Genomic DNA, 23,124 nt, shown 5'->3' with positions numbered 1-23,124 from the left:
AGATGATTATCCCGCTGCCCACATATTGACACCTTAGATTTGACACTAGGTCTGCCAGATTGTGAACAAGCTGGTCTGTGGGTTTGTCCTCAGTTTGAACTGTCCCTAACACTTACCCAGACTAAAACCTTTTCAAAGACAATCCAAATAGAAGCCCCAGAGAGGGGAAACAAGTGAACACGAGGGGAATAATGATCCCGCTGTCCACAGATTAACACGTTATCCAGATTCAACTCTTTTCAAATACCAAGCTTACAACCTGTAATTTGAAGCAGTCTGAACTGTCTGAAGCCCACCGCCTTACTTCCCCACCGACAGGCCGCCACCAGCCCCCAATGCTAGGTAGCGGTGATTAATAAGGGATTACTTATTAATGATAGGTCTGGCAGACCTAGTGTCAAATCTTTGTGCTAATAACAAATGGTGGCATATTGGAGGGTCTTCATAATGGAAATATCAGGGGATTGCTGTGTAAAAAACATAACTGTTTCCCTTTCCATTGATGTTCCTGAATAGCTGAGCTTTCCCAACATTTTTTGCTTTTTTATTTCACATTGCTGGTGTTTGTAGCTGTTATTTTAATTCTCATCTCTTGTCTTATCCTGGTGAATCTAGATTGCTCATAGGTGGCAATCTTAGGATTGAGCCAGAGGACTGTGGGTTTAAACCTCAAGCCCGAAACCTGAGATTATAATGACAATCTGGTACAGTACCAAACAAGTGCTACTCTGTTAGAGATATCACATTTTGTACAAGACTTTAAACTGGAAATCCATTGGGCCTTCCGGTTAGACACTAACACTGCCATACAAGAATAGAAGTGAAGTTCTCTTTGGTGTGCAGGCCAATCTTTCTAACACAAGAGATTTCACTTAAAAAAATAGCTAGCACAGACAGCAGTGGGTATTTAGAATGCACTGCCAGATTGCAGTTGTGGCAGGTACTTGGAGAGGAAAAGTTGAGCGTTACGGGCCAAACACCAGCAAATACGACTAGCTCAGCTGAATATTTAGCCAGCATGGAAAGTTGGGCTGAAGGGACTTCTATGCTGTAAAGCTCTGGGACTCTATCATTACACAGCAATATCAACACACAAACTGCCAGAGGAACTAAGTCGTTCAGGCAGCATCCATAGAAGGCAAAAATGTTGCTGATGTTTCAGGCCATAATTCTTCATGAGAAATAGCAAGGGTAGAAAGGTGGGGGTAGGAGCATAGACTGGCAGGTGGGAGTTGGAACAAGTGAGGAGGTGATAGAAGGAAGAGGCTGAAGATTGAGGCACTCTTATAGGAGGAAAGGGATGGGGAGCTGGAAGGAGAGGATAATGGTCAGGTACAGAAGACGGGGAGGGAAAAGAGGAATAAGGACAGAGAGATTGTCAAAAGTAAGGGGAGGTTGCCTTTATGAAAATAAAGGGGTGGAGGGGGAAAAGAGGATACCAGAAAATGGAGAAATCAATGAAGCTGTCTAGTTTGAGACTACCAAGGTGGAATTAAAGGTGCTGTTCCTCCATTTTGGGTGTGGCCTCATTACATGTTGATATGTGAATGGAAAGTAGAATTAAAGGGCATATCACTGGAAGATCCTGGCTGATGGGGTGGATGGAGGACAAACGTTTTCAACTAAGTGATCCCTCAATCAGTGTCAGGTCTCCCAGTCATAGAGGAGGCTGCACAGGGAGGACCAGATGCAAAAGTGACACTTACCGTGTTGCAGGCAAAGTGGAGGACTGTTTGGGGGCCCGAATGTGGTGAGGAAGTATGGGTGCAGGGTGTAGCATTGCACTTGCATTGATCTAGGTCAGTGGTTTTCAAACTGCCCCCCTAAACTCGCATTCCACTTTAAGCAAACCCAATGCCATAGTTGCTTTGTGGTATGTGAGTAGAAAGAAAAAGTTTGAAAACCACTGTTTTAATTGTACCTAATTGACTTGTTATGCACACGGTTTCATAATTCCAAAGGAAATGGGCCAATGACAATTTTTCTCAAGCAAAATATTTCAGTAACAATTGGGTCTAGAGCAGTGGTTCTTAACCTTCCCTTCCCACTCACATACCACCTGAAGCAATCCCTTACTAATCACAGAGCACCAAGGGCATTGGGATTGGTTATGGTGGAAGGTGAATTTAGGGGGGCAGTTTGAAAACCACTGATCTAGGTGGTGGTTTGCTGAGTAAATACTGGCTGCACGGCTCAATACAAAATCTACAGCTCTCTCCTTTTCATAAAATAGGCATTGTTAACTCTTTTAAAAGACTTCCCAATTTATACTTCAAACCACATTCAACTTTCTCCTTATAATCTTGAATTCTAATAGAGTTAAAGTCCAAAAATCCAGATTGCTTGGTCAGACTGGATACTCTGGATTCTTAGCCAGAACTTTTAAAATTCAAATTTAAGAAGAATAAAGAACAGTTGGGCGGTATCTGGAATTTTGGACTTTTACAATACTATATTACAATACAATACTAAACTGTGCTTCCCTAAATGGTCCTTTAAGGTGAGGCACTCAATGGCACAACCAGTCCAACAGCATGGAATGCCTGATGGAAAAAAAAATTGTAAACTGAAGATGACAAATATCTGTCTTTGGTCTATTTATGCCAAAATCAAAATATTTCTGATGCCGATTTCTGAGATTGAGGAACGTTCTTCAAAGAATCTTATAACTAGAAAATAAGAATTAATATTTTTACTTTCAAAACCAATTTGTTCAATTTCAGATTTCCTTTTCCGAAGGACACTTGTGCATGTTTTCAATTACAATTTTTTTTTAAGAAAAGGCTCTCCACACAAAGTAGGTGCATGATGCTGGAATAGCATAAAAAAAAATTGAAGAGAAATAACTTCTCCCATTTGTTTTTGACATTCTTATTTCTTCCTCAAAGGAATAGACACTGTTGTTTCCATGTGTGCTTCAACAAGCCAAAATGTTTTTGGACACTGCAGAGATTTGTTTGTGCAGAGGATTGCTTAGTTTACAATAGAGATGAGAAAAAAAAACTCAGCTTCGTCGACTTCTCTATCCTCTTAACGTTGGGGCACATTGGTTCTACACTCCATCTCCAGAACTTATGGCTGAAATCAACATTCTAATTTTGTCAAACCAGCATTGAGCAGTAGAACCACGATAAAGACATTTCAAAAATCCTAGCTCCTCAAAAATGACTGCGAAGCAAATCCACACATCTGGGTACATATATCATTTTATAAGTGTGTCTCCTGACACAACAGAAATAATGCCTTCTTACACTTGCAGCCAGCAACATATGGTTCTCAGAAGGAGCTTTTCCACTTCTTTTACGTGGACAGTTTGGAGGAACTAGGGCTACAAATATAAATGGGATTGCAAGGGTGTGGGGGGGGGAGGGGGGGGGGTTAGAGCCTAAAAAGCTGCACAACAGCAGCTGGCTTTCTCAAGAATGAAGCTTGTAAAAACGTCATGTTTGGTCATTTAGCTCAAAACAGCCAACTCAGCAAACTAGATAGAAGCGAGAATATTATCTCTCTTTTGTTTGCAGGGAAACTTGGAATAGAAATATAACCATTGGAACTTTTGGATGAGAAAGTAAAATTGACGCCTGTGGCACTAACCTCATCCGGGAAGAGATGCAACCTTTGCATCATGGTTCTTCGGTGCAAATTCCTTGGCAGCATGCCATAGATAGCCAACTTTACAATCTGCAATAAAACATACCATTAAAATCTCAAACACATTTCCCTATATACACTCATAACAAGGTTATCCAAAAAAAACTGGAAAAAATTCATCTTGACGTTTAATGATCTGCAGAGACAACTTTTCTGCATAAGCTCTCAGATGAACACTGACTGCTTGCTAATTCTCAGCATTAGGATGTAAATATATCATAAAATCACTTCACAGATTATATTAACCAATTTATTTCACCAAAAAAGTCAGTAAAAATTTTTTTGCAACTAAAAATGGGCAATAAAAGAACCCCCAAAAGAAAAAAAGGTTGAAAGGAAAAAGGCTGTCGTCCAAATGAAATTTATTATCATCTGATTGTACAGGTACAGGATCCTTTATATGGACATCTAAAATCCGGAAAGATCCAAAATCCAGCAAGTGGGGACCAGCGGTTGGGGGAAGGGGGAGACTGCCGGGCGGCCGAGGGACCGCGGTCGGGGGAAGACGGCCGAGGGACCGGCAGTCGGGGGGGAGGCGGCCGAGGGACCGGCGGTCGGGGGGGAGACGGCCGAGGGACCGGCGGTCGGGGGAAACATCCAGGCGGCCGAGGGACCGGCGGTCGGGGGAGGTGGCCGAGGGACCGCAGTTGGGGGAGGCGACTGGAAGGGGGTGGGGGTGGATACTGCAGCACAATTCGGGTGGGCTTTCCGAAATCCAGAAAAACCCGAAATTCGGAACACACTGTCCCCTAAGGGTTCCGGATAAAGGATCGTGTACCTGTACATATACAACCAGATGAAACAGTGTTTCTCTAGACCACGGTGCACACACAAAGTTTGCACTTTTGTAAAATTTCCTATTTTTCTGTCTTTCTTAAACAAACACCAAATGGTAGGTAACTTTCACAGATCTTGAACAATGGTTTTAATACACAGAAGTGTAATCTTCTCATTCACACATAAGCTTAAAAGATATAATCACCAGAACTATTTTTTTCTAGTTCTACAATGCTGCTGGTCTTTAGTTGACCTTTATTTGTCCCTTTGTTAATTGTAAATTTCATTATTCAAGACTTTACTGGCTGGTCTTTCAAGTTCCACTCTCTAAAAACCAAAGCCGACCAAGAACCTGCTACTAGTGCCCTATTGTGCCTTGTCCTATTCACCCACCAGCTGATCTACAAGAGGTCACTGTCAATAATATCTTGATTTTAAATCCCTCCATGATCTTATCCCTCTCAATCTCTGAAATCTCCTTCAGTTTTAGGGTAATTGTCTTCTTTAGAATCTGGCTGCAAATGCAATCCTGATTTCCATCCTCTATATTGCCAGCACATTAAGATACCTGGACTCTATGCAATGTTATTCTGTAGGCTTCTGCCTCTGGACATCATTGAATATCTTACACTAAACTTTGTTCATCTACATTAATATCTCCTCTCATAATGTGGAGTAAGTTTTGTTTAAAAATAATTCAAAGAAACCAATAAGAGCATTATCAAAGTGAAAGGAAGTGGATAAATACAATTCTTGTAATTTATGCATTGCAACCACAATCTTTCAAATTAAATTCATTACTGATCACTTTTGCGATCGTTATTCAAGAAGCAGATCTGGATTTAACAATTCAAGTTTAATAAAAAGAACATTTATCAATATAATTTTCCATTTTTATAATCAAAAAGTCAATATGTTTCCTGAATTAACACCATGGATTCAATCTTGAAATATCCTTCCCCTCTCAGGAGGTTGGTGGAGGTTTGTTGGGGGGGGGGGGGGGGGGGAAGGGCACATTCCAGTCAGGTCATAAGAGACCTGAAAGACAGGAGTTGAGCTCCAACAGAACTTATGGTTAATGTTTTTCTTTTTCCTATTTTCTCCTTGATAGGTGGAGTCTTGTTTTTAACATTAAACAAGGGTCTTTGTCATTTTATGTGAGTTAAGTCCTTTATTCAAATGGTCAATGTATTCCTTTCCTTTTATCAGTTTGTGTTGTGGGGAGAGGGAGGGATAAAACCAGACTCAGTAGAGAGAATGTAAATATACCTGATAATTGTGAGTGTTGTATTGTGAACTATACATTTTGTGTATGAGGAAGCTATCTGAGTTTGGAAAAATTATAAATAAAATATTCAAAGAAAAAGAATAAGGACCCTTAAATGTATTTTACTCTAACTTACCGGTAATTTGATAATTTAACAATTCAATTTTTATCCTCCCCACCCTCCCCCAATAATTCTGATCATTAGTCCTCAAAAATCTGTAAGAATTTGAGTTCAAGATATCATGTTACAAATGCTCCAATGGTTCAATGTAAAATAACCCCCAGTTTAACTGAGTGAAACACTACTTACTGCCAGCAGTACTTACAACTGAAATAATTTGAGAAATAGCAAAAGTTTAACCTGCAGTAGGGGGTGGTACAAGAACAAAGATAGGAAAATACACCTCAACATTATTTTAACTAAGGTAAAGTTTTAAAGAATCAGGGACGGGGCAAGGATTGACAGTCTGCATTTGGATGGCTCCTTTGGCTTTTATTTTCTTTGGCTTGGCTTCGCGGACGAAGATTTATGGAGGGGGTAAAATGTCCACGTCAGCTGCAGGCTCGTTGGTGGCTGACAAGTCCGATGCGGGACAGGCAGACACGGTTGCAGCGGTTGCAGGGGAAAATTGGTTGGTTGGGGTTGGGTGTTGGGTTTTTCCTCCTTTGCCTTTTGTCAGTGAGGTGCTTGATCAAAGAATGAAGCGAATGAGAAACTAACAGAAACTGTCAATGTCAAAAACTTTGGAGAGTAATTGTTCCAGCATTTGCTCCCTTATTAGGGGTGGAAGGATCTAGATACAAGACGTTAAATTATCCCTTCTCTCCACAAATGCTGACTTGCATGACTGTTCAAGTGTTAGCCCTCTCTCTCTCTGCATGCTGACTTGTTTTAATTTAAAGCACTGGAGGCAGAAAAAGGAATCTCATTTTGCAGAAAAATTAAAATAAAAACAATGGAAGAAATTCATTGCATTATCCCTATCTAATCTTGGAAGCTTTATCCTACATCAATGCCAATGGCGGGGAGCTTATTGAAATAGGAAGTGTTTTGTACTTCCTTATTAGCAAACACAATGCTACCCCTTTACAACCAATTTGTTACTGGACAAAAGGGATGAAATAATTGCAAATGTCCCAATTCCCTAACAATGCATCACCCACAAGTCCATCAAAACTAAATCTCATTGAATATTCTGAGGAAAATTAGAATAAACAGAAATAAATTCATAACATTCAATTTTATTGTCAGATGTACCATGGTACAGTGAAAAAGCTTGTTTTGCGAGCAGTCAAGTGAGTTAATCCATCAATCTTTCACAGATATGTACAATGGAAATTTAACATCAGCATTCCTACTTCAAGTTTCCATTTAAATTCTCAGTGGATAAATGTTTTAATGCTGTTGACTGGCAAGAGTGTGCATTTTAGTTTGAGTATTGCCAAAATGTTAAAATACCTATGAATTTCAGTATAAATAGTAAATTTACCCGATTAACTATTATGCATTAACCATATAACTGTTTACGGCGTGGAAACAGGCCATGTCGGCCCTTCAAGTCCACGCCGTTAAAAAATTTTTTTTAATCTCCATTTTAGTTTGTACTGAGTAGTGGGCTATATTAATATCCAGTGTTGCTAATAAGCACATGTCCTCTCATGACACCATGCTCTCAGAGAACACAACAGTTAGTGTTGGATTTGTATTTGGAATTGCAGATCTGACAACCAGCTAAATCAAATGTAATGGATTAAAGACCCATTTACCTCAAAAAAACTTGTTAGATTATGGAATTAAGTCCTATTTAACTGTAAAATAGATTAAAAATTCCTCATACAAATTGCTTTGGGTTTATAGCATATATTTTAGGATAGATAATGACATCCATTATTGACAAATAAGTTTCCTGGTTGGTTGGAATAGTGGAATCAACACTTCATCTTCGGTAGATTTAATGCACATCATCAGGTTTTGTTCAAATACTGAAGTTAATAAGAAATGCGAAAGACAATTTCTCAGACTGACCTTTCCATTCAGATTCTTGACCATTCTTATGGCCATTTGTTCATCAATTGTATACTCATTTGGGGCCCACTAAATGACTTCGGTGGACCGATGCTATTCCACTGCTAATGGTTTATTTTGCAAAATGAACTGACGTTAACCACAGACCAGTTGACAGAGCCAAAAAGGCCAATTCGGGCTCTGTCTCATTTCCCATTTATTCGCAAGTAGTTGCAATTCCCTCGGCCATTCTCTCTTCAAGGTACAACAGACTTATTCTGTCTGAAACTGGAGGTAGCTTGTGATATTAGCATCTAAGAATTAAAGTATATGGTTTGAAATTCTTCACTATCATAACCTAGAACAAAACACTATTTATTTTTTGTATTAGAGCCACTTTGATTAGAGTTGCTGCTAAAAGTAAACACAGGTTGATCCTCAGAATCTCCCTCACCTCACTGGAATGGGCATTTTGCTGCAGAGCCAATGACCGTGCAGCTGAACTCAATACATGAAGGAGAGTGAAGAGAACACCTCAATACAACATTCCACAACACAGTACACCATTGCAAGAATGTTGCTAGAGAAAACAAATGTGAATATTCAGCAATGAATAGTTCAACACTGGCATCGATAAATAGTTATTAACATATATTTTAAAATTATGGAAAGCTAAATAAATAACTCTCTTCTGAGAAGTGATACAACAGATTCGACCTGGGCCACATTCTGACCGATATGTTATCTTTCTCAGAAGGAAGCATTGCATAAAACACAAAGCACATCTGTCTGTGGGAAAAAAGTACTTTGTGTATCTCAAATAAGTAGAAATTAAAGATTTTCTATCTAAAAGAAGCAAAATTTTGAGAAAGTTGAACACTAAAAAAAAATTCAATAATCCACAAATTAAAAATGGATTCTTTGCATTTTTACTCAACACTTTTTACTACTTGATTAACCAAATCTGATTTTATAGCATCCAGTTTAAGCTGATGATTCAGTGCAATACCAAAGGAGTGCCGAACAAGGAATCTCATTGGTTGTGAACCCCCGTGGGTTGCTTTTAGGTTGTGATTGGTGCTGGAACACACAAGAGGTTCTTTTACATACAGAACAAATGTGAATAATATGGGAGTAATCTACCAATCTGCAGGTGGCTCAGTGACAGAAAAGCATCTTGAAAATGACAAAAGAATGTGGAAGACAGGGTGCACACAAAACGAGCCACCCACCATCCTTTTCATCATGACCCCGTAACGTGTGTAGTAATGGCACACCCAAGTGTCTAGTTCCACATTACATGAGACACCATCATAAATTTGAATTTCTATGAAAAGGAGTGCAGTCTACAGCACTTCAAATAATGATGTAACAACGAATCTGCTAGCTGACACGGATGAGATTTCATTCACTGAGGATGTAGAATGAGTTATAACATAGATCCATTTCAACTCTGAAATGTATGGAAGCTCTTTTGATGGTTTAACATTTTGTCATGGGAGATTTACAACACCCTGCTTGGGCCAAAGGGGTACAATTCATCAATTCCTTTTAGTTTTATTTGGAAATGCATACATGCTTGACAAGCCTTTTCTCTCATTTTGTGTGCATTAAAGATATTTTAATTTTCCTCAATTCATTCTTCCAGTTGTTCTTCCCTTCCTGTTTCCCTCTTGAAACCAAAACATCAGGCCTAAATGGCATCCTTGACATCGGATAGTGAGTACTGGCAGGTGATTTGATCTTGTGAGGGCCCATTCTTCTAACTATCTGAATCCAGACTTACCTGGTTCTAGTACAGATGAAATCACTGAGCTGCAAACAGGAAGAGGAATGGTGACTCATCCTTATTTCTTTCAAATCCAGGAAGATGACATATCTGAACTACTAATTGTTTAACTCAATACAAGGCAAAGACCAAGTCTGAAGCTATCCTGACACTGGCTTAGCATAAAACTAAAATGGGCAGGATGTCTGATGAGAGGTTGGACAAGGCTAGGCCATCACACAATCCATCCTCCCATCCATCAACTCGGTTTACGCTTGCCAACATCTTGGAAAGCAATGACCATTTTTAAAAGACCCATTCCATCCCAGTCACACTCTTTTCTCCCGCACCACCCCCCCACCCCCCTCTCATTCGGCAGAAGGCACACAAGTTTGAAAATATGCACCACCAGATTCAAGGACAGTTTTATCCTGCTGTCACAAATTACTGAATGGACTTACTAGTGAAATATTAACCTTGTATTTTAACTGAACTTTTCCTCTGCAAAATTCTTCTCTGCACTTTTGTTTTATTTTGCACCATCTGGACAGGTGGACTTGCCTGGAGAGGATGCAAAATAAAGCTTTTATCTATATTTCAATACACATGACAAAAATTAAATTTGCTAACTTGGATGGAGTTTAGAAGAATGGGAGAGGATCCAATACAAGATCCTGAGGGATATTTTCCTCCAAAAGACATATACCGTATAAGTGGTTGCAAAACTCCATGTATAAACAGGAGAGTAGTTTTACTACAATCTACTAAAAAATTGTTTAAATTACAGTTTGCCCCAAGAGTAAAATGTACTTTTGAAACATTCATGTACTTACTGCAGTGGGGTCCTTCTGGTGTAGCTGGGCAGCAGTTACTTGTTTAAATCCACCAGGATAGCTGAAATAAAAAGTTGTATTAAAAAATTTAACATACTGCATTCTTACCTAAATGCGCAGAAAGGCCTGAGAATTTCTAATGATTTTACAAATTTGGATATTGTTTCAATCTTCTGGTATTTAGCATTCTGCAATTATCTTATATCAAGTATAAAGTAGATATTCTGAAGATTTAATAGAGGACGAGGAAGAGATAAAAGAGTTCAGATAGTGAAAAAAGAATGCATTTCAGATCTGAGGTTGACATGAGGAAGCTAAAAGGGAGAAAATTATTTTGCCAGTGTTTAAAAATATTTAATAAATGTCATTTTGAGACTCACCCACTGTGAGAGGAGTACACTTTCTGCTCCCATTTATTTCCAGAGAATGCAATGTGCCTTGTGTTTACCACCACAACGTGGTCACCGCAATCACCTAGAAAGATGAAAAGGATTGCTTTAGTGGAAATTAACACTAATTAATCTTTTTATTTTACGCACAAAAACATGGAGTCAGTCAACCAAGATCTAGAAAGTGGTACCAAAAATAGCCAAGCTCATGCTCTGAGTCTGTAGTGTTTTCTCCAAAATTCCTTTGCAGAAAGTGTAGCAGATGTTGTATGCATAAGAGACAAATGAATATCTTTAAATATTCTCAAATGCCAGATTAAATAAGAATTAAAAACCACAAATGTTTGCCTCGTGATATTTTCTCAAAAGGCTGCGGTTTACAACAAGTTCCATTGGCAAAATGATTATAGTACTTGTTCTTCCCTTTAGTACAATATTGCCAGGTGAACTCAATGGCTTAACAGAACTTTGTTGCTTTTAATATTTATACACATTATAAAAGCCAAAGACAATGAAGATTTGACTTCATTTTATAACATTCTATCTTCAATGGGATTTTCACATATGCATATTTTTCTTTTAAAACAGGTTTTGAATGGTTTGAAACAAATACAAAATAACCTTTCATCGTTTTATGGGAAACATTTTCTCAATGTTAATTGCTGTGCTAGAAGGTTAGAGCAATAATAGACAAATTGTTATTATGCACCAACATGTGGTATTCTCAAACTTATACATATCAAAATCATAAATGGAAAATCAGTAATCAAATATTTACATGCAATGATAATTTTAAACTTATTTCCTAAATCTACTTGCAACTTGCATCTTATCACACAAGACTACACCCTTTTTACATGGATACTTCAAGCCAGGTATAATCTGCCTTTAATATGCCTCACCTACCTGTATAAACACAACAAAAGGCAGATTTGGGGATAATTTCAGACACGTGTTTTATCTGCCAAGTGAGGTGGTATCAGAGGTGAAGCGGGGCGAGTGTAAGAGGGTGAGCCATGTTGTCAGGTTCACATGGGAAAGGAATGTGATGCACTGCCTCTTTTACTCTGGGAAGGTGGCTTGCTGTGTAAAAGGTTACAATGACCCGGAATTTCTTCTGTGTGAACAAGCAAGCAGGCTTCCAGAGAAAGGTCATGTATATGGTAATAATTTGGGGTTTTAGTGCAAGACTAATACAAGTCTAGTGAGATGGAGCATCTAAATGCAACGTGGCTTACATGGAGAGGATAAAGCAACATTTTAAAAGCTAATCCAACCTTAATTACTTTTTTGCCTTAGCTGTATCTACTTAAATACCTCCAATATAACGATCACTACCTTTCCAAAACAAGATCAGTAATCTTATGGTCTACTGAACCAGTCATCTAAGATGATGAACCAGAATGAATCACTACCTTAATTTTACAAGGGAAATTAGCATTCTGCTGATAAACATTCTGTGGATAAATCAATAGGTGGCCAACATTTGGCCACTATTGCTGTCGTTAACAGATCATATTAAATTCTTCAACAGCAATTTTCTCACAAAATTCTCAAGCAATCTGGTTGCTATGAAACACATTTAACACCTGTATTGACAGAATACTGAAACTTTTCTTATTAACAAAGATGTATGCAACATGTCTTTTACCAGCTACAATTGGGCATGCAAGGCTGAAACTACAGGGATTCTAAAAGCAGGTTAAAATTGAATTGGTTTTGGAATGTTTCTGCATTTTAACCATGTAACATAAACCATGTCTACATTCTGGTCACCAGTTTTGATTTTCCTGTGCCTAATTATGCATTATAATAAATCATTAAGAAATCTATTTGAACAAAAATTAACATTTTAAAATTTTCATTCGTTTAAAAAGATTAAAAGTCTAAATCATTCACCTTTGGTACCTCCGTGACTAACAGTTACTTGCCTTTCACTGAAATCACACCAAGACAGCAATCAATTGTCAGAAAAGACTTCCTGCAAAAAGAATGCTACCAAAAGGTGATTTTGCAAATTGGCCAAAAAATACTGAGGTACAAATGAGTGAAAAATATGCGGATGTGAGAATATCACAGTAGACTAGAGCACTGCAAGATGAACTCGATTCTTAATTTTCTTTGGCATTTGAAATGCCCATAAATTTTCAAAGCAAATAACTTTCAACATTTGAGCTGGATTTCAGAGATTTTCAGAGGGTAGTTCACCATCAAACATTTTTCTGGTCACAGGGCCAGGAATTATTAAGGTTGCGGTACGCTCAAAGAAAAACTTGCTGTTGGATGTCAGGAAATTCAGCACCAAGCACATTGCAGAAAGTGGCAAGAGAAGAGGCCAGTGGGGCCAAAAATGATCTCTCTACCCACTGAGACCCAATCAGTAATTCATGAAAAAACAAACTTGATCCATTGGATTTTTACATTCAATGCCTCCACTTATCAGCCAAAACCTCCATTTATTAACAGAAATAATTTGTAATAAAAAGCTAGAAATAATCAGTAGCACATTTAAGAAGTTAATATTTCATTTTTTTGGCCTTTCATTCGAATTTTTCATAAACTATGCGGTGTTTTAAAGACAGTATTAAGCTGGCAGAATTCATCATTCAAGTTCCAGGCATGAAAACTTACCTCAAGCACGAGGTGCTGAGCAATTATCCATCTCAGGTTCATCCTGAGATCCTCACCATTGAAGAAGCACGTCTTTAGCCAGTTTAGTTCAATCCGCATGATACCAAGAAAGTACTTAAAGTATAGGTTATGGGGCCAAACAACGTCCATACTACAGTACCATATTTTTATGCCTCTAACCAAGCTGATCTCACACAGTTACAACAGTGGCATCTACCTGACAATGTGAAGATTATCCAGAAAATGTACAATACATCCAAACCAACTAATCACTGCTCGATCAACCTCAGACAATCGCAATCCAAAATAAAAACGTCCAATCGCTTTTAACCCCATGCATGTATAGAAACCAGGTTCTATGTTTTGTTAAAATATTTTATTTTTGATTTTAAAAGACTCACACAAATCCAAACAATACAACTCTCAACAATGATATATAACAAACAGAGTCTATTTTTCCCCTACCCCTCTCCCCTCCCATTCATACCCTAACACCGCAAGAAGGATGCATAAATCAAACAAACACAAAAAACAATTATCAGTAAAGTCATAGACCCTTAAAGAAACTTGAGAGAAATGTAAATAAATCTAAAATAAAAAAGATAAGGAACAGAATACAACAGCACGTCATCTGTGCCACGATCCAATCCATTGATTTCAATCATTTCATGAATGGCATGGATTGCTGCATTTCCTTTATTCAGAAGAGGTAGAATTATATCTGAGTACCAATGTGCTGCAGATAAGGTTGTCACACCCTAACAAATGAGTCATATTTCCTCCTTAAGTTGTACGTGATATTCTCCAGGGGAATATAACTCTGCATTTCCGTACTCCGTTATATAATATTTAGATGTGAGTCAGACTTCCAAGTGACCGCTATACACTTCCTGGCTACCGACAAGGCAACTCTCACAAACTGAATTTGGTATCTATACAGTTTAAAACACACACCCATAATATTTCCCAGAAGGTAGAACTTCGATCTTGTGGAAAATCCACCTTTATAATTTTTTTGAGAATGTCCCCCAGGTCCTCCCTGAAGGATCTCACCTTTGTACACAGCCAGGCTGAATTGATAAAGTTTCCAATCTCCACATCACACCTAAAGCATATTTCCAACATTTCTGATTTAGATTTATGTAATTTTTCTGGTGTGATTAATAGCTGATGCAGGAAATTGTATTGCACCAACCTGTACTTGGCATTAATAACTGCTATCATGCTGTCCAGACACAGATCTGACCAACACTGCTCATGGATTGTTGTGCCCAAGTCCATCTCCCACCTTTCCCTCACGTTATGCAAGCCCAGCTTCGGACCATCACTTTGGAATAGGAGATATATTATAGAGATAAACACGTGTACTCCCCCCTTCGAATTAGAGTCTCCATGTCACTACACAAGGGCAGGGCCATAGACGGCCCCAAGTTATCCCTTAAGAAAGATCATAGCTGAAGATAGCAGAAGAAAGTATTATTCAGAAAATCATACTTATTCCTCAGCTGTTCAAATGACATGAGCCACCTCCGTTCATAACGATCATCGATAAACCTGAATCCCTTTTGGCACTAGGTGTCCAGGATCTTTTTATCCAGAGTCATAGATATTAATTTGTTCTGAGATAAGGGAGTTTTAGGAGATAACTCCACCTTTATCCCAATATGTTGATTTATTTTTTTTGCCATGTCTGAATTACATGTTTTAATATGGGGTTATCCGTTTCCCTTGATATCAATTCAGTGTCCCACTTATAACATTAACTCTCCTGCTATCTTTTCTCCGTGTGTAGTCTGATTTGTGCCCCAGAGGGTTACTACCTCCCTCATAGAGAAAAGCGATAAATCTCAACTGGGCCGCCCAAAAGTATGGCAATTTCAGACCTCCCAGTTCGTAACCTCAAGTCAATTTTTCCATGGAGGCCTTAGCCACCTTACCGTTCCGCAAGAACTTCCTGACACATCTTCTGAGTGTTTTAAAGAAGTTCTGGGGAAATGGGTAGGGCTCTCCATCTACCAGGGTCCTCCTCAATCTTCCAGAGCAAAGGGAGATAATATTGTTTGTATAAATTATGTAAATCCTTATCCACTTTTATCCCCAAATATTTGACGCCCTCTTGAGACCATTTAAATTGGCTCCCTTGTTGATATTGTCGAAAATCCCCCTTTGCCAAGGGCATTATATTGCTCGTCCAGATTTACCCTTATATCCTGAGATTTTACAATAATCCTCCAGTGTGGTCCTCAGCTTTGCCAACGAATCCTCCGCCCCCACCCCGGTCCGTCAAATATACTAGCATATCATTAGCAAATAAATTGATTTTATGCTCCTCGTGGCCCACTTTGAAACCTTTATATATGGATCCCACTGAATGGCTTCTGCCAGTGGTTCAATAGACAATATAAACAATGCTGGGGACACTGGGCAGCCCTGTCTACTGGACTTTCCCAGCGGGAACAGTGGAGCTATTTACCCATTTGTTATAATTTTAGCTTGAGGCTTATGATATAACATCTTTACCCAATTTATGAATAGTTGTCCCAATCCAAATCCCTTCAATGCTTTAAATAAAAAGTCCCATTTCAGTCTGTCAAAGGCCTTCTCCGTATCCAGGACTACAGCCATGCCTGGGTCCACCCATGACTGTACCTGATGCACAATATTAAGTAATCGCATATGTTATCTGCTGATTGCCTCTTTTGTTATAAATCCTACTTGGTTTGGATTTGTTAATCTCGGTAAATATTGAGCCAACCTGTTGGGCAATGCCTTTGATATAATTTTTATAATCTACATTCAATAATGAAGCTGGCCTATAGGAGGCAGGATTCAATGGATCCCTGTCTTTTTTTGGGATCACTGTAATAATTGCTATTGAGAAAGATTCTGGGAGGGTATGTGTCTCTGCTGCCTGGTCGACCACCCCATAATAAGGGACATTAAAAGATCCTTAAATGCTTTATAAAATTCAGTGGGTAACCCATCTTCCCACAGTGATTTGCTAGCCTGCAATGAGCTCAATCTTCTCTCTAGAGAAGGGGGCATTCAGTCCCTCTCGTTCATCTTGATCCAAATTTGGTAGTTCCAATGTAGACAAGAAATCATCTATTTTGGCAGTGTTTCCCACTGATTCTAATTTATATAACTCTCTATAGAATTTTCTAAATGTTTTATTTATCTCCTTTGGTTTATATGAAATCTTGTCTTCCCCCATTTGAATCGCATTAATTGTTCTTGAGACCTCTTCCACCCTCATCTGCTAAGACAGGACTTTATGGGCCCTTTCCCCAGCTCATAATACTGTTGTTTCAATCTTAGGATCACCTTTTCTATCCTATATTTTTGCATTGTATTATATTTGAGCTTTTTATTCATTAAATTCCTATATTTATCCTCAGAGCCTGATCTTTGATAATCTTTTTCGAATTGGGTAATTTCCTGTTCCAGATGATTTATTTCTTTCACCTGCTCTTTTTTTTAATACCTTTGGTGTATCCAATTATCTGACACCTAAAATAAGCCTTATAACATAATAGGAAACTATTGGCAGTAGAGGGACAGTTTGTCTCACAGAACAATTCTATCTGAGCTTTAATAAAGGTACAAAATTCCATTTTTCCCAACAGCAATGAATTAAAGAACCATTAATATGTTGTGGCCTGTTTATCTGGCATTACAATAGACAGAATCAAGGGTGATTGGTCATACAGTAACCGAGCTGTGTACTTTTTCTTCACTATCCAATCTACAATTGGGCTGATGCCAAAAATAAATCAATTCTAGTGAAGGAATTGTGTTATCTCGAGTAAAATGAATAATCCCCCTCCCTCGGATGTTGCCTTCTCCAAACATCTATGAAATTCAACTCTTTCATAAAGGCCAGGGTAGTTTTGTCTGCCTGGCCCTTGTTAATTTTCTTGCTGACCTGTCCAAGACCACATCCAGACAAAAGTCAAATCCCCTCCAATCAAAACATTTTCACATCCCTGTGTTACTTTTAAAAATATATTTTGTATAAATTGTTCGTCATCAAATTTCAGGGCATACATATTCATGAGTGTCCATAATTCCAAGTATATCTGACAATGAATTGTCACAAATCTCCCAGCCAGGTCATGACCATACCCCCCTGGCTCTGAAGCTAAAGGAAGACATCACCATCTGACCCACCCACCCCCTTTTTAACTTTATATGTTCTTGATTTGTAAGGTAGGTCTCCTGTAGAAATATTATATCTGCTTTTTTTTTAAGTGTGCCAAAACTCTTTTTCCCTTTACTGTCCTATTCAGCCCATTATATTGAAACTCACAAACTTAATTGTTTTATCCATTACCCCAGAGCTTCTCCATCATTTTCTTCCCCACCCTTCTTTTACCTTCATACTTATCCTCCGTCCAACTTAACTTGCATGCATCCCTGATGCAGATGACTGTGCTCCAAATAAAATGTAATAACTAAAAAAACTAAAACCAACAAATCAGTAAAAGAAATAGCAAAAAAAATCCTAAATAACCCCCCTCCATTCTATCCATTCTTCTTAACCTTCCCTCCTCCTCCCAGTACCAATATCCAAGATATTGGTGTCGACTCCCCCATTATTTTGGAGCATGGCTACTACACCCATCTAACTCCTTCACTATTCCTTCTCCACTTCCTTGAGCTCCCCATATTAATTCTTTATTTAACTTTGACATTTATATTGTTAAACAATAAAACATTCCCATCTATATTCTTATAATTTACAATTTATACAAACAATCATTCCATTAATTCTCCCCCCCCCCCCCCCCCACTTTACGTTACTCTCAAGAGGGTGGCAAGGCTTTTACATAACACATTGCCTCCCTAGCATCCGTGAATTTTTTTTTCCTCTCCTGGCCTTATTATTTTTAAAGTTGCTGGGTGAAGGAGGGTGAACTATATACCCTTTTGTCTTAATTTCTTTTTGACTTGGTCAAATTCTTTCCTGCACCTTAATAATGCCACACTAATGTCAGGATGGAAAAGGACAATCTTTCCTTCATATTCCGCCGGACCCCCTTTTTCCTTTACTCCTATTGCCGTTGCCCACTAAATTCACTCTGTCCTGGTAGCGAATAAGTTTGGCCAGGATGGACTGGTTTGTTGATCTGGGCCTGGGCAATGGGGGGTGGGTGTTGGGGCAAAAGACCAGTGGGCCCTTTCAATTTCCAAGTTACCTTCAATTTTGTCTCTTTCCAGCACATCTGAGATCCATTTTCTGAAGAATCCCACCGGATCTCTTCCCTCCACTCCCTCCTTCATCCCCACTATCTTAATATTACTTATTCCACTATAATTTTCCAGAGTCCATCTTCTCCCACACCTTCTCCCTTTCCCTCACCTATAGATCTCACTTTCCCTCTTTTCCACTCTTTCCTCTGCTTCTGTCATCCTTTCAGTTAAATTGTCCAATCTTTCTTTAATCACACCCTGGCCCACCACCAATATTTTTAATGTTTTTGTTTTAAATTTGCTCGATGACCTCCATGATATCCCTGGTAGAGGGCATCGAGCTCTCTGCGTCTTATCTTTCCTATCCCCACTGTTCATCTCCTCTGCTCACAATCTTCCTCCTCATCCTCCGAAGTCATTGGCCCGTGTCTCCCAATCGCACTCCTCCCTGTTTGCGCTGCTTCCACTTCCCGCCAGACCCAATGTCTTGGATGTCATTCCGTTTGCGGCTTCTTCCCAGCCCCTGGATAAATTGGCCTTACCAGTTGAGTTTTATTTTTCCCGTTGGTCTGTGGCTCCTTTCCTGCTGCCATTTCAGCAGGCTGAGTTGTTCCCGTCATTTGCAGGCCCCCTCATCGTGTGTTCCTGACAGTCCTTCTGCTGCTTTGATCGTGGCTCTCCCTCAACTGCTTCGTGAGTCAGCTTTGTAAAGGCTGCCTTTGCTCACCCTTCTGGGTGAGCTCTCCTCCAGCTGGGTAGTCTGGGGCTCCACTCCTGCTCCATCAGCTTCTGGGTAGGCCAAAGGTCGGACTCTTCATCCTGATTGCCATGAAGTGAGCCTCCATTCTCCAATTTTTCTGTTCTTCCTGAATTTGTTATCTTTGGTCTTTTGCTCATTTTTCTTTCACTCTTGTATTTTTTTCAATGTCTTCTTCCTTCCTGGGTGTTTTTTTCCTTGGTGAATCTTCCTTTTATTTTCTGTTCTCTGGGGAGATCTAAGTTCCACTTACTGCCCTTCCGCCACCATCTTGGACCCCCAAACAGAATCTACGTTCTGCTGCTTTGCCATTTCGAATATCCTGCCTTTCCATTACTGCATCACAGTAATTTTTGTATCTTATTCATTAAATATTTCAGTCTTGCCTGTCATCATAAAACCATTCTCAACATCAGTTTTCAAGCAGCAGATGCACAGGACAATGCCTTGGCCACATGTTTAGAATGCTGTATGCATTTCTGGTCCTCCACACTGAAGAAAAGATGTGGAAATAAAAAGATTGCAGAAGAAATTCACCAGGTTGTTGCCAGGAATGGAGAGCTTTAGTTACAAAGAAAGATTGGATTACATGCAATTGTTTCACTGGAGACTGAGGGGTGAACTTAAAGAGATTTATAAAATGACAGGCAAAGTTAGGGTAGATCTTTCTCTTTGGCTTGGCTTCGCGGACGAAGACTTATGGAGGGGGTAAATGTCCACGTCAGCTGCAGGCTTGTTTGTGGCTGACAAGTCCGATGCGGGACAGGCAGACACGGTTGCAGTGGTTGCAGGGGAAAATTGGTTGGTTGGGGTTGGGTGTTGGGTTTTTCCTCCTTTGTCTTTTGTCAGTGAGGTGGGTTCTGCGGTCTTCTTCAAAGGAGGTTGCTGCCCGCCGAACTGTGAGGCGCCAAGATGCACGGTTGGAGGCAGTCCTTGTACCTCTTCTTTGGTGCACCTCTGTCACGGTGACCAGTGGAGAGCTCGCCATATAACATGATCTTGGGAAGGCGATGGTCCTCCATTCTGGAGACGTGACCTACCCAGCGCAGTTGGATCTTCAGCAGCGTGGGTTCGATGCTGTCGGCCTCTGCCCATTCAGAGCCAGCTCTTCAGCACTTGACGTCCTGTTTAGGGTAGATATTCCGTACAAAAAAATGCAAGAGTAACTCAGCAAGTCATGTAGCATCCATAGAAAGTAAAATGCAATCTACTTTCTGGGCCTGAGCCTTTTTTCGTGTTGCTTAATCTGCCGAGTTTCTCCAGCATTTTTCATGTGCTGCTCTTGAACCAAGCAAATGTAAACTCTCTTGTTTACCTCAGGGCAGATATTCAGCCTTATTCCTAGCATATGGGAGTCTAAAGAGACTTTGACACAGCTGCTTCTTTCTGGGATATTTGCAGCTTTTTTACACTACGCCTACTGCCTAAAAAGCAATGACATGGAATGGTGGGGTCATTCCAGTCCCAACATTTTTCCAACAGCAGGTACAATATCAGCCCCGAAATGCAATCTGTGTAAAAGGGCAATCCTGAACCAAATAAAGATTTTAATGTGTATCATTTTTTTTAGTGTATTTATGGGTAAGCATTTAAAAATTGGACAAAACATGCAAATAGGACAACAGAAATAGTCTTTTTAATAATAATACTGCTGTCCTGTGCTCTCCTGGCAGCCTGAAATTATACAGCAAAAGTAAAAGGGAGAATCAATCTGGCTGACAGCGAGTAGTTCACTAAGGAATATCTCTGAACAGCAGGCACTTGGGGTTTAGCTCATCTCAGATGTCTATGGATGCTTCCATCAATGCAGAAGTCTGAAATGAGCTGTAGATGAAATGGCTGGACCTGGAGATGAAATGAGATAGTGGTGAAATAGTGATGCATCTTCTACTAGACTCACTGTTTCGTTAGGTGGGTGTCGTACTGATGTGTTACTGGGAGAATGAGAGGAGATTTAATACACAAGTGCATAATTCATGGTATTGACAGGACAGATGTGGGGTGATTGTTGTTCTTTCAAAATAGGGCTTGATCATTCATGAATAAGATACAAAAAGTAGGTATCAAAGGGTACTGAGTCTGGGATTCAGAAGAAGGACGGTGTGATTGCTCAGTTACTGAATATATTCAAGACAGTCACTGACAGACCAGATATTAAGGGAGAGATTCGTGTTAAGGAGTGGCATTGTGATAAAAGACCAACCCCCACACTGATCCCACCGCCCTGCTCTCAGCTGTCCCCAGGTGGTCTGTAGTCACCTTATGCTGTGAGCAAACTGGTTTGTGGGTTTGTCCTCAGTTTGAACAGTCTGAAGCCCACTGCCCTGCTTTCCCCCCCTCACCCCTGATAGCCTGCCCCAGTCCCCAACAATAGATAGCAGTGATTAGGAAAGGATTGCTTAAGGTGGTATGTTAGTGGAAAGAAAAAGTTTGAAAACCATTGTTCTAATCATCCTTAATTGACTCGTTATGTGCACGGTTTCATAACTCCAAAGGAAATGGGCCAATGAGAATTTTTCTCAAGCAAAATACTTCAGTAACAATTGGGTCCAGAGCAATAGTTCTAAACCTTTTTTCCCCCCATCCACATACTACCTTAAGGAATCCCTTACTAATCACAGAGCACCTATGGCATAGGGATTCCTTAAGGTGGTATGGGAGTAGAAAGAATGTTTGAAATCCACTGCTATAGATCAATACTTGTAGATTTTCCCACGCTCTTTTATGTTATGCACACGTTTTATTAAAATGTGCCCGTATTTTTGCATGCTGTTTTATAAATTGTGCTTGTATTTTCACACGCTCTTTTATAAATTCTGTGTGCATGTTTTAAATTGTCCATGTATTTTCCCATGCTCTTTTATAAATTGTGCTCATGCGTGCTCTATTCCCACCACAATTTTCACACACTCTTTATGAATTCTTGTGTGTTAATAAAACCTTGTGTCCAGACTCATCTCTCTCGAACCTGACACTTTCTCAACATACCAATGAACCATGCGGGAACCAATAGTGGTGATGCTTGTGAGCCACTCAGCAACGATGATCACTCTCGGCGTTACTCACCATTATCACCCTAATTTCAACTTTCCATACAAAACCGGGGGAATATTTTTGAGCCATTGTTTTGGAAAAAAAAAAGTGGGTCTAACATGCTGACAAATACGGTATATTATACGTGACGCTAGATGCCGACGCTGTTGAGTTACACATCCCGCCTCTTTTGCTCCCAGAATGCCGGCTTGCTGTGTAAAAAGGCACACTGACCTGGCATTATGCCGGCTTTGTTCAGTTCAGTGTAAATGATCAAAATGGGCTTAAAGCCAGGTCTTCCTTGCAGCAATATCGTGTGATTTCTGTGTAAAAAAAAACTAGAGGATACGTGTAAAGATAAAGGGGAGATTGGAAGGGCAAATTTTACAGAGAGTGCAAGGGGTATATGGAACCAGCTGCCCAAGGAGGCTTTAGAGTAAGGTACAATTAACAAATTTAAAAAGCATTCAGTCAGGTATTTAGGAAGAAAAGGGAAAGGTCAAATACAGAAAAATTAGATCACATGGATGGCACTTTAGTCAACATGGTCAAGTCACAGCAAAGGTCCTATTACTGTGCAGTACAACTGAGCTGCTACAGAGCTACATTTTTTGTATGGAGGAAAAAAATTATAAGGTTGCTTCCTCTGCCTGAGAAACTGTTTAAACAAATCTCTTTTTCCACTTTAAACCCATTTGGATGAACCTGGTGGTGTGTGTCATAATTAATGAACTTATTAGAACTAACTTGATTCATACCCTAGTGCCACGGAGAGGATCCTGGACCTGGTTTCAGTGAATTCTTTGTATATTTCTGCAAA

At 39.5% G+C, this 23,124-nt stretch overlaps 1 protein-coding gene across 1 annotated transcript in view; it reads right to left on the bottom strand.

The window, feature by feature from the left end:
- mrpl13 (mitochondrial ribosomal protein L13) overlaps positions 1-23,124 on the bottom strand; it is a 165,317-nt gene that overhangs the window by 71,136 nt on the left and 71,057 nt on the right. The window contains exons 3-5 of the mRNA XM_069920952.1: positions 10,682-10,775; positions 10,302-10,362; positions 3,595-3,681 (exon numbers count right to left, since the gene is read on the bottom strand). Coding sequence (XP_069777053.1) covers positions 3,595-3,681; positions 10,302-10,362; positions 10,682-10,775 — 242 coding nt within the window. The remainder of the gene's footprint in view (positions 1-3,594; positions 3,682-10,301; positions 10,363-10,681; positions 10,776-23,124) is intronic.

Source organism: Narcine bancroftii, chromosome 2 (assembly GCF_036971445.1).
Source record: "Narcine bancroftii isolate sNarBan1 chromosome 2, sNarBan1.hap1, whole genome shotgun sequence".
NCBI classification, from domain to species: domain Eukaryota; kingdom Metazoa; phylum Chordata; class Chondrichthyes; order Torpediniformes; family Narcinidae; genus Narcine; species Narcine bancroftii.
Note: the sequence above shows the minus strand (reverse complement) of the source record. Positions and strands in the feature narration are given on the sequence as shown.